We start from the raw sequence: 13,183 nt of genomic DNA on the forward strand, positions 1-13,183 counted from the left end.
AGACCCAAGACTGTTAGAGAACTCAAAGTTCGAGCGAGAAACAGTGGGCTGAGAGGTTATTCTCGAATGAGAAGAGCTGAATTGATCGCTTTACTAGATAATAATCAACCTATTGATGATGTTGATAATGATAATGATGATAATGATGATAATCAACATCAAGAATTAATATTTGTACCCACATCCGCCGGCGTTGGTAAATATCTAAGAGGTTGGAAGATGGATATTAATTCCAACATGGATGTTAACGATATTAAGCCCATCATATCGAGTAAAATTAACGAGGAATTAGATGATTTACATAGTATAAAATACCAGCTGACGATTAAAATGACATTGAGTAAAAGTAACACAGACGATAGCACCGAATATACCGAACCATATTTCCGTAGCAATCAAGAAGTTATAACCGAATCCAATACTATAAACTCATCATTAGATACATCAATTCAGAGAATACAGGAAACTTTAGAACACTGGACTAATAGAGGTTCGGGTTGGGGTGTGGATAAAATCGATAGTTTATATTTAGATATAGCAAATTATATGCCCTTCAAAGGTGGATCTTATATAGATTTACCCCCGTATTATAAGAAGAAAAAAGCCATAATTAACGTAAAAAATAAATCCGATGACTGTTTAAGAATGATGATAAGATCTGCATTGTTCCCCGTAGATTCTAAAATTGCAAATAGACCTTCTAGCTATCCCCAAAACGATGGACTCAACTTCGATGGTATAGACGAACCTACACCAATATCACAAATTGATAAGGTGGAAAAGCAAAATAATTTAGCTATAAATGTTTTCGGACATTCTAAAGGAATTGTTGTACACAGGATAAGCTCCTCTCCGGAAAATATCCCCAGAATCAATTCATTTCTGATCGAAAAAGATGGTAAATATCATTATACGTGGATAAAGAGTTTAAACAGGCTGCTATACGATCAAACAAAACATAAAGAAAAGAAATATTTCTGTGAAAGATGCCTGCATGGGTACAGCAGACAAGATCTATTAGAAGCACATAAAGAAGACTGTAGAGGTGTTGGACAGAATGCTATCAGGATCGATATGCCTAAAGAAGGAAAAAATATATTAAAATTTGAACATTATTGTAATCAAATGCCAGTACAATACGTAATTTACGCCGACTTCGAAGCGCTTATCAAACCCATAGAAAATAATCAAGATAATAATCAAGATAATAGTTTTACGTACAAAACTCAAGAACATATTCCTTGTGGGTTTGGATATATAGTTGTAAGGTATGATGGGAAAACAAACCCGCCCGTGATTTACAGAGGTCCCGATGCAGCGGGAAAGTTCCTAGAATATCTATAAAATGAAGAGAGAATAATCAGGGAAAAATTATCGTGTATGAAACCCATGCGTATGACGAGGGATGATTGGAGGGTCCATAAGAAGTCAACGAGTTGTCACGTTTGTAATAAACCCCTGGATGGGGATTCCGTAAGAGATCATTGCCACGTCACGGGTAATTATCGGGGAGCCGCTCATAACGAGTGTAACTTGAAACTAAAAATGAACTCTCAAACAATACCCATCCCCGTTGTGTTTCATAACCTTAGGGGATACGATTCACATCTCATTATGCAAGCTATCTCGAAGACCGACGGCGGTTTAACGTGCATTCCTAACAATATGGAAAAATACATATCGTTCTCGTTGACTAAACCTATACATTATAGGGACAAGGATGGGAAATCTAGAACAAAGCAAAGTAATGGGCTTAGATTCATAGACTCCGTACAGTTTCTGTTATCTTCCCTGGACAATTTAGCTAATGCGAACAATCCCGATGACTTCGCGATAACAAATAAATATACCGATAAGATAACTCGTCATTTGTTGCTGAGAAAAGGTGTATATCCTTACGAATATATGGATGATTGGTCTAGATTCGAAGAAACTGAATTACCACCCCTCGAATCATTCTATAGTAACTTAACAGAATCTAGAATAACAGATGCCGATTATGAACACGCTCTGACGGTCTGGGATAAATTAGGTTGTAAGAATTTAGGCGATTATCACGATCTGTACTTAAAAACCGATGTACTGTTACTCGCCGATATATTCGAGATATTTAGAAAGACGTGTTTCAAACAATACGGCTTGGATCCGGCATGGTACTATTCCAGTCCGGGACTATCATGGGATGCATTGTTGAAGAAGACCGGCGTAGAACTAAAACTACTCACAGATTACGATATGCACTTGTTTATTGAGAAAGGATTAAGAGGTGGTATATCGATGGCAGCTAAAAGGTATTCTAAGGCTAATAATAAATTAGTGGAAGGATACGATCCCAGTAAACCCGACACGCACATATTATATCTCGACGCTAACAATTTGTACGGATGGGCTATGAGTCAACCTTTACCCACAGGTGGTTTTGAATGGGTCGATGATATCAATGTGAATAATATCGAAGTGAATAAAGGGTACATACTAGAAGTTGACTTGGAATATCCAAGTTCGTTACATAAAGATCATAACAGTTATCCGCTAGCTCCCGAAAGATTAATGGTTAATAAAGATTGGATGTCGGAATATCAACGCTCCTTGATGGGTAATAGTAGGTTAGCTAACGTAGAAAAACTCGTACCAAATTTGATGGATAAGACAAAATATATAGTTCACTACAGAAATCTCCAGTTGTATCTATAGTTAGGTATGAAACTTAAGAAAATACACAGAGTTCTAAAGTTCGATCAAAGCCCTTGGATGGAGCCCTATATAAGGTTGAACACAGATTTAAGAAAGATAGCTACCAGCGATTTCGAAAAGAATCTGTATAAGCTCATGAATAACTCGGTATTTGGTAAAACTATGGAGAATCTAAGGAAGCGTGTTGATGTTAAATTAGTCAGATCTAATGAGGAAGAAAGACTCAGGAAACTTATAGCCAGTCCGGCTTTTAACAGAAGCAAGATATTTGATAACGACTTAGCCTCGTTGCATATGCAGAAGAGTAATATAAAATTCAACAGACCGGTGTACGTCGGTATGAGTATTCTCGACTTGTCAAAACACTTAATGTATGACTTTTATTACAACGAACTTAAGAAGCAATACAGCGATAGATGCCAGGTGTTATATACCGACACAGATTCTTTGTTGATGGAAATACAAACCGAGGATGTGTATAAAGATATGGCAGAAAAAATAGATATGTACGACACGAGCGATTACCCTAAAGATAATCCACTGCACAGCGTTGTAAATAAAAAGGTGTTAGGTAAGATGAAGGATGAATGTGCTGGGACCCCTATAGCGGAGTATGTGGGATTAAGACCTAAGATGTATTCTATAAAGAAGTCCGATAATGGAGAGATAAGAAAAGCTAAGGGTGTTAAGAAGTATGTTGTAAAAAAGCATATCAAACACGAACAATATAAAGAATCATTATTCCAGGGTAGAACGTTCAAACACGAGATGAACTCTTTAAGAAGTTACGATCATAGGATATATGGATTAAGAATGAACAAGACATCATTCTCCCCCTTAGATACAAAGAGATGGATTGATAATGATGGTGTAAATACCTATGCTTATGGTTATGGTGGTAATACCGTACCGTCGGGAACTATGAACAACTCTTCTCGTACAAATGCCCTACCCGGTCCATCTTGAAGATAATAAAGAATAGGCTCTCCTTCTTTCGTAACCAATCGACTAATGTTATACGTCTTAAGGGACCATATGGGATCGGTTGCGCGACGTAGGCCTCCTTCGAGTTCACCGGCCTGGTATAAATATCTTACCCTTACTCTATCCGGAAGTTTTCGTTCTTTGCCTCTCCTCGGTGCTGAAGATTCGGAAGTCACGGATTTCATTTTAATAGCATGGGATGGTTTCTTCCCTATTAATCTCGTTACTTCATTATTCAGCGCTGATACAACGGCTGATAATCGTGTCACCCATTCGGTTGATCTCAATCGCTCCGATTTCATTTCGATCCCATACTGATAGCCAAACAAACGTTCCGCTAATGTCCTGTTAAATCTTTCGACGATAGCTTGACTGCGGTGGGCCTCTCTTTCACCACGGACGATTTTGACATCGTGCTTTGTTAACAGTTTAGTTACCGATCCCATAAACTCGCGACCGGGATCTACTTGAAATAGCTTAGGCCATTTTAGCGGTCCACGTTTATATATGCGACTCAGTGCATTAGCTACCTCTGTTGATTCTTTCGATGTTAATGGCTCAGCCTCTTTGTATCGACTAGCCACATCCACTACCGTTAAAGCGTATTTATACGTTTTGCGTTTTACCTTATCGTGGGGAAGAAACAAGAGGTCAGCCTGATGAACTTCATTCGTTGTAAAAATATCAAACTTCTTCCTCGGTATATAACGCGGTGCCGGTAAATATATCTGCCACATCGCTTGTTTCTTTAACCAATCCTTGGCCACATCTTTAGATACCTTAGCCGCGGTGGCTAATTTTTTTATTGCTCCTACACCTTTCCAATATCCTCGTGGGCTATAGTAAATTTTATCCATTATTAATTAATATTGATATTTCTTTTAAAACGACTTTCGCTGAATCACATCACTAATAGAAGCAATGATTGGTCCCAGGTATTGGTGAGCTAGAGCCAATTTAACTTAATCTCATGACTATCATTAAATCGCATCATCATTTTGGCATAAAAAATTCCACCTGTAGTAGCAGTATAGGTATATGAATCCTGCTCCAGTGGAGTTGCGGCAGAACCCCCATTACCTATACTACTTCACCCCATGGGGAATAAAAATCCATTGTTATATCCTTTGTTGTGTCCTTGAATAATATGGAATTTATGCACAAGTTGATTGCATGTCATTTTAACCAGACAGCGTAGATTGATGCTCATAATATCAATCATTGGATCTCTGCTTCATACTCAGTTGCTGTCATTACAGCCAGCCATGTAATAGCAGAAATAGTACTGGGTGTCGGGTTAAGCAACAAACAAAAGACAAAACAATCTTCACTTACTTTGCTAAGATAACCAAAATAGGAGTTGTGAAAATTGTCATGTAGTATGATGCAGGACCATAACCTCGATTTAACCTGAAAAATCAAGAAAATGAAGTTAATAATTGTGCCATGTTCAAGCATTTAAGTCTATAATATTTTCAGACTAACATCCCCTTACCTGATATGATCATTTATGGAAAATAGTTACCAGAAGAGTATTGTCAAGTAAATAACCTAAACCAGGTTCGAAAGCACTGAACTTCTAGTTAGTCTTATGTGGAATCAAAATACATTTTACGTCCAATGACATTATTTGCAGTTTGAAAGAACACATAACCTTAAACCTGAAAGTCACATTGCTCCTACATCTTTAACCATTAGATTGTGTGTTGCAACAATAGTTGTGCAGGCTTACTGAGTTTGGCAGTGCATGTCACGACAAAACTGTCGCCAAGAAACCATGGACATATTAAGCCTGTATTTGGCAGAAGCGTCTCATTTACCATTCAAAATCCAAGTTAAAACAAATGACCTTCTGACTGACAGAATCACATCCTTTACAATGAAGATGTACAATAATTTGATGGATTTTTCACTGAGATATCATAAATTGAAAATTACTGTTACTTGCGAAAGTATGGCTGATTGAAATTGTCGTTGGTTTTGGCATCAGTGCAATATGCACAAGTCATGTGAAAATATAATATTGGCAATGTGGTTGCGCAAAAATATATTGAAAATATGATCATCCACTAAATTATGCTGAAGTATATCATATGTGCATATATCAAGCTTAAACCTGGATTTGATGAGAATTTGATAAGTTATTTTGCACAAGAATTCACATTCAAATAATTTGCTGGACTCAAACTGGAAAATAAAACATACTTCCAACATTCAGTCAAGCAAACATTGCTGCAAAGTATTTAGGACAGAAATATATAGTATATTGGTTCCTTTGGAAATGATCTATGATTCATCCCCAAATATTTTTTAACTATTTCATTGGTTGATAACAACATACTCTTTGATTAACTACAAGGACAACCTGCTGATCATTTTGCGATCATTAAAACTCGAGTTGGTTACAAAACGAAAATAAACTGTTGGGTCACATGCATTTTGAAAAAGTTAAAAAAAACAAAAACCAAGTGATGCCTAAATCAGTAAAAAACTTGGGAACATTTTGCGATGAAATTTAAAACTTTAAAGTTCAATAAAATCAAAATAACTTGACTAAGATTGGTACCCCATCTGCTGACATCCAAGATCCCTCAATGGGATTGTCAATATTGTAAACATCAGATTCCATTGCATTTATATATAATTATGTATGTATTATTTGATAATGAGCATTGTACACTGAAAGGTAATTGCATTTACAATAATATTTATGTATTTCTGTTTATTGTCGACTTTTTGAGGAATTAATCACGAGTACAATCACAGATCATTTACCATGATCAGTGGTTCATTATGCTGGCATGCGAGAGAAAACAATCTGAAATTATCAAATTTCTTGGTATTTAGAATGTAATTAAAAATATTCATAGTGAGAAGACATGAAATAGAAACTGTTGTAAGTGATGTAACAAACTGCTGGCAAATTTATATATCTTCAATATACATTCCAAAATGGTATATTATGTAAAATGGCTCTTTTGTCAATTTCTCTGTCATTTCTTGTGACAATTCATCATAAATAATGAATATTGTTCCAGGTCCCTCTATGTTTAAATAGCAACAATTAAGGTATTTATTTTCCAGAGAAGGCAGCGTGTTTGCCACGTGGAGCAGCCAGAACATTTTGATGAGTAACCAGAAGTTGAAAAGACTGTTAACATTCACCATGTTCATGATGTTTATTAATTACATTTGAATGATTAAGTCACATTTGTCAATTGTGATGGACAAATTTGGAAGCAAACACATCATAGCGTCTGGATATTTTTAATGACATTTTCAAACTTTTCTTTAACATTATGCTAAATCATCAGCAAATAGAAGTTCAACCTCATCACACGTCATCACATGCATTGACCTAAGTCATTGTTACATGTCACATTTAAACCGCCTTGACGGTATTATTGTGAATGCGATTGAAACTACAGACAGTTTCTATTGACAGAATTTTCACATGATCATTAATTCTGAAATCATAAATCAGGTATTTCTTTGACCCATGACAAGTTTGGAGAGTGTGGTATGGATAGCACATGACTGAATTGAACAACCACTAAAAATTAAATCACCTTCCAGCCTTTTATGTCATTCTGCACAAGAGAGTTACTTAAAAGATAAACCTACTGAGTTTTGAAATAAGAAGTAGTCTAACTGTGGATTAGATGCCACTTATTCTAATTATTTTAATTACTGGTGGACTACATCAAATTTCAAAACACAGTACATTTAATACCATTCTACCACTTTGAAAGAAAACAGTGCTCTTATACATACACATGGGCAAAATAGGAAAGCTATCTTAGTACATGCTGATAAGGTGTCACAGGTGCCCCCCCCCCCTCAAAAAAAAAATAATAATAATTTTTTCTCAATTACTTGATGAAATAATTCAGTAAATTGTAAATTTGATAATAAATTGTATTCTTATCCTATCTCATCTCACTATGCATTTTTTCTTTTGCTCCAATCCTTGAGTGGAAATGATCCTTGAACCTGTTTCCAAGCTTCAAAAATACATCACCCAGACACATCCCAGCTGTCACGATGGTCACCATTAACTGTTGCAATGCTTGGACCTCGTGCTGCCTCACCATGTGACCTGTCCTACCAATTCATTCTCTTTCATAGGTCATTAACAGGCTTGTGCAACTATTGAGGAGAGATAATTAAAAACAAAACATTGTATCTGTTCATGTAACATGAACAATTTGTATAAACGCTACATGCTCCGCGGAAATCAGATTGTGGCATTCGTTGCATGTGCAGAAAAAATGGATTCTAACGTGACATACTACAATCGTCAGTGTAAGCATTTCGTTCATTGGAGCAAGACACACTTTACCTTAGTTGTCATTGACTAATATTCGTGGTCTTAATAGATATGAGTTGGACCAATATTTGTGGTCCTTATAAGTGAAAAATGTGTACTTGCTCCTATAGTTAGTGGTTCATTCCTACATTCGTTGTCATGGTTTTTTTATTATAATTCATTTAATAAGAGAATTACGTTTAGTTCCCCATATATTTTATGATAAGAGAATTACATTTAGTTCCCCATATATGTCATGATAAGAGAATCAGGTTTAGTTCCCAATTAATTGTATAATTTCAAGTGGAAGTCAGAAGAATGGAAAGTAGACATGTGATTGTCGCCTTCCACTGTGCAACAAACTTTGATAGTCTTGGGGTCTTTTATCTTTTGACTCCACTTGATAGTTCAGACGGCTTCTTTGTAAAGATATTTCACTGCACATTACCTGTGAATATTTATAGACATCCTGGGCCTTCATTAAACCTGGATGATCTCTCATAGTTCTAAATCAAAAGTGGATTCAAAAAGAACCAGAATTCTCAGATGACAGTCATAAAATCGGGATAATGTCTCAAGGTTCTAAATCAAAAGTGGATTCCAAAGAGACAGAATCCACCGAAGAAAATTTAGATGTCATATTAGCAGCCCTGAGACAACAAAAGACAGTTGCTAAATCAGTGATGACTAAAACTAAGAATAAATTGTTGGACTTGATGAAATTGAGGAAGTCATAGATTCAGCTGTTGGCAAAGCACAAGTGTCTCTTAGCAACACGTTGGATTCAAGTTCATCTAAGTCTATTCCATTGGGAATACCTGATATATACCACTCAGAAAAAGTATAACTTTTCATAGAGCAAAAGGCAGTAAACATCATGAGTCTGATAAGGGAGCTAGTGTTGGTGGTGCTCAGAGTTGCAGTTCTGATGGCAAGCACACACAGCAAAAGTCCAAGAATTATGAACAGGTTCCACATCCCAAACCAGAACATGATGGAACTCTAGATTCGGGGCTTTCATATCGTTAATTGCATAGCGTGAGTGAGTTAGGTTGACTCATAACAGTATTGGCCAGGATTTATTGAAGCAATTGAAAAGAGTTTCAATACCAACTTTCTCTGGAGATATAAAACACTATGAAGGGTGGAAAGCTGAATTTATGGCTCATGTTTGCAGTGCTCCTGCAACAAATGAACATATATTGTTTCAGCAGACACAGGGTGTAAGCAAGGTACAACATTGTCATGTCTGTAAAACTTCCGATCACAAGATTTAGAAATGCAGGATATTTAAATCTCTTGATGTTCCCCAACGATACGATAAAGCAAAGGAACTTAATCTTTGTTGTCGATGTCTTGGAACAAAACATCATGGGGCTTCATGTACCATATCAGAAAAATGTGTTTATAGACAGTTGTCAAGCTACTCATAAATCGCCTGATACATGAAGATTGCAAAGGAAGCAATAAAAATAAAAATGGTAATGGTGCTGGAGTAACTCATAAAAAAGGCACTATTATCTCTGAGAGCATTTTCTAGTCCACTACAAAGCAGCAATCTAATTTATCTGCACTTAGAACCATTCCAGTTGTACAGAATGAAAGGTAAAAACAGAATAGTGGTCAATGCCTTGTTAGATGATGCAAGCATCTGTTAACTTTCTTAACAGTAAAATAGAAACGTTTGACAGTATGTCCGTTGTCACTGGCAACATGAAAGTTTTTGATTGGCACAAATATGCACAGAAATGGTCTCATTTGAGCGACATACAGTTTCCTATAGGTATGGATTATCAGGAACTGCACTCATCCCGTGGTGATGTCTGTGGTAGGCCTGGGGAACCGGTGGCTAGACGCACACTTTTGGGGTGGACGTATGTAGGGAATGTAAAAGGGCTCCATGTTAACAAGAAACAAGGAGCAGGTACATTTAACAAGATTGACAAATGAACAGTGGGGAAAAAGACTTGGATCTTCTGATCCAACGATTCTGAGAAATAGAAAATATTTCCAGTTCTAATCCCATCATGAGTGTGAATGATCAAATGGCTGTTGATTCTGTACAATCTTCTCTTCAGTACTGCAATGGTAGGCACAAGGTTGGAGTTCCTTGGAAAAAGACAACTGATGAACTTACACACAACTATGATATGATTTTTAGTCGGTTGTTGTACATTGAAAAGAAGATGTCCAAATACAAAGCCATTTCAGAGGCATATGACGATGTCATTCCACAGTACATCAACAAAGGTTACATCAGGAAAGTGCTGGAAAAAGAAATTAAAGAAACAAAATGGTTTTTACCTCATTTTCCTCATATTCTAACAAAAATTAGAATAGTCTTTGACGCATCAGCAAAATGTAATGGTTTGTCCTTGAATGATACAATTCATAACAAAATGATTTGTTTGAGATTTTCCTTCGCTTCAGGAAGCACCCAGTCTCAATCATTTGTGACATCACTGAGATGTATCTCCAGAGAAGTATGGACCAGAACCAAACACCTGATGTTTACGAATTTTCAAGAGTTGTGTTTGGAATGAATTGTTCTCCTTTCTTGGCACAATATATTTCACAAGAACATGCGAAAAAATCACGAAAAAGAATTTCCATTGGCTGCAGAAACAGTTCACTTACACTTACATGAATGATAACATGGGTTCACTGGAAAGTGATAGACTAGAACTGTATCAACAGTTAAATGCATTATGGCTTTCAGCAGGTATGAATGCCAGAAAATGGGTGTCTATTTCTTTACAGGTTCTAGACAACATTCCCCTTGAAGACAGACTGAAGGAGATCAATATACACATGAATGAATGAGTTGCCTTCAGTTAAAGCTCTTGATCTGAGATGGAATGCAAAAAGTAATGACTTTCGTTTCTGTTACCATGTTCAAGACAGTTCAACAGTTTTAGCATGACAAAAAGAAACTTTCTGAGAGAGACTGCAAAGCTCTTCAATCCTCTTGGCATATTGGCACCTTTCATCATAAGGGCCAAAGTTATCCTCCAAAAAATATGGACAACAGGTTCTGGGTGGGATGAAGTTATCAACCACCAATTAGAAAGCATGGCAGTGGTATCACGAAATAGAACTTCTTAGATCTATTCGGGTATGGGGATGCATTCAAGTTGCTTCTGATATAGAAAAAAAAAAAGCTGCATATTTTGGCAGATGCTTCACAAGAAGCCCTCACAATTGAATGCTGCAGATATTGTCAGCAGGGGTGCTCAAGTTCAAATACTGGAGAACAAGAAATGGTTCCTGACTTCAACTGAAAATGATTTGCCAAAACTAGTTGTTGACTACAGTCACTGTGATAAACTTGAACAACGAATTCCTCAGATGGATGTTCTAAGGTTGAGTGACACAGTTGACCACCTTGGCGTTTAGAACCTTCTAGTTTTTCAGACTGGAAACAACTTTGCAGAGTTCTTGCATGGGTTTTCAAATTCTTCAACAATTCTTGTGTACCAACCTGTATCCGTAAAAAAGGTGATCTGCAATCTGGTGGAAGATTGAAATATGCAGAGGCGTTATCTGCAGATGCCAGTTTTCCCATCCAAGACGAAATTGGGTTACAAAACTGACAGTCAAAAAGTATCCTGAAGAAGGAGAGTGCATGGGTACAAACAGTATTTTGGCAGCACTATCGTCAGGGTTCTGCATTATTTCAGCCATTAAGAGATTCTTGAGTTGGAGAGAGCATTCTTGGTGTCAGCGCCTAAAGACAAAACCCATAAATCAAATCATGGTGGATCTTCCGGCAATCACAGTGAAATTTTCATTACGTGCATTTACTCAAGTTGGTGTTGACTTTGTTGGCCCATTTATCACCATGCAAGGTCAAGGAAAACATCGCCAAAAGCGATACCTTTGTCTCTTTATGTGTTGCTCTACACGAGCTGTACACTAAAGGATGGCATATGGACTTGACATAGAATCCTTTTTGAACGCCTTTTTTAGAATGGCATATTGATGTTGATAAATGTGCAAAATATTTCTTCAATTGGCCCTTGTTTAATGAGGCACCGACTGTTTGAAATCACCCACCATCTCTAGAGCGCCTTATGCTAAAATTAATCCAGCAGGCAGGTGTAAGAAGTGTGAAAATAATTCAGCAGGCTAAAGGTTAAGGAAATAATTTCAGATAATGGCACAAATTTTGTTGGGGCTGCAAAGGAGTTGAAGGTTCTTGTGTCAGAACTAGACTCAGATGCAGTTAAAACTTCACTTTCAAACAAAGAAGTTTCTTGGACATTCAATCCTCATCATGCACCTCACTTTGGGGGTGTCTATCTCTGCAATATTGAATGCTGGAGATGTTACTGATGAGGAGTTAATGACTGCCTTCACAGGGGCAGAAGTTCTTGTTACTTCTGCACCATTGACTGACCAGAGTGCTCAAGCGTAAGATGAGCCACCTTTAACACGAAACCATTACATTCACGGCCAGATGGAAGTAGAATTTGCTCCATAAATTGATTCATCGTTTACTCCAAGGAGTCGATGGAGTCCAAGAGCTTGCCAATTCTTAATGTCAGGAAAAAATGGTTAACTCCAACCAAAGACTTTAGAGTTGGCCTCTTGGCAGGATAGTCAAGATATTTCCTGGACATGATGGTCACACTCGAGTTGTCAAGATTTAAGTTAGACAAGCAAAATTTACGACACCTGTGAAAAAGATTTGTCCTCTGGAGTGGAACAGTGTTACAGAAAAATAATGTTCCAGTACAGTGAAGCTGCAAGGCAATAATGCAGTATACTGGACACCTTCCGTCAATTTGGTAAGGGATGTGCACGAGCTCATTCCTTAGTAACGGTTTCTATGTCTTTCAGACACCATTTTTGTTGCCTTGCTAAGATAAGATCAAAGAACCTGCAAGATGCCGAGGTGAAAAATTTCACCTCAAAGAAATGACAACAGTATGCAGGATTTTCAGAGGAGTATATTTGTTGATTGAGGGATGGTATATACATAAATCATCGTTAGAAATTGGCACTAGTCCTGTAGTCCTTGCCATCAAGTCATCTCCTGTCCAGTAGTGATATTCTTCAAACTGCCCCCCACCCACATCATACAGATGTAAGGCGAAACAATTTAGCATCTCTTTTATTGCTTCATTTAGCCTATTAATCACAACCATATTGGTTAATCAAGCATGAGCAAGAAGAGGAATGATAGACTATACC

The 13,183-nt window shown here is 37.0% G+C and overlaps 1 protein-coding gene across 2 annotated transcripts in view; it reads right to left on the reverse strand.

Moving 5' to 3' along the window:
• LOC124122155 (autophagy-related protein 9A-like) overlaps positions 1-13,183 on the reverse strand; it is a 279,064-nt gene that overhangs the window by 110,768 nt on the left and 155,113 nt on the right. For both annotated transcript variants that reach the window (XM_048386919.1, XM_048386914.1), the window contains exon 13: positions 5,014-5,088. In XM_048386919.1, the coding sequence (XP_048242876.1) occupies positions 5,014-5,088 (75 nt within the window). The remainder of the gene's footprint in view (positions 1-5,013; positions 5,089-13,183) is intronic.

Source organism: Haliotis rufescens, unplaced genomic scaffold (assembly GCF_023055435.1).
Source record: "Haliotis rufescens isolate VD_foot unplaced genomic scaffold, xgHalRufe1.0.p SCAF_10, whole genome shotgun sequence".
NCBI classification, from domain to species: domain Eukaryota; kingdom Metazoa; phylum Mollusca; class Gastropoda; order Lepetellida; family Haliotidae; genus Haliotis; species Haliotis rufescens.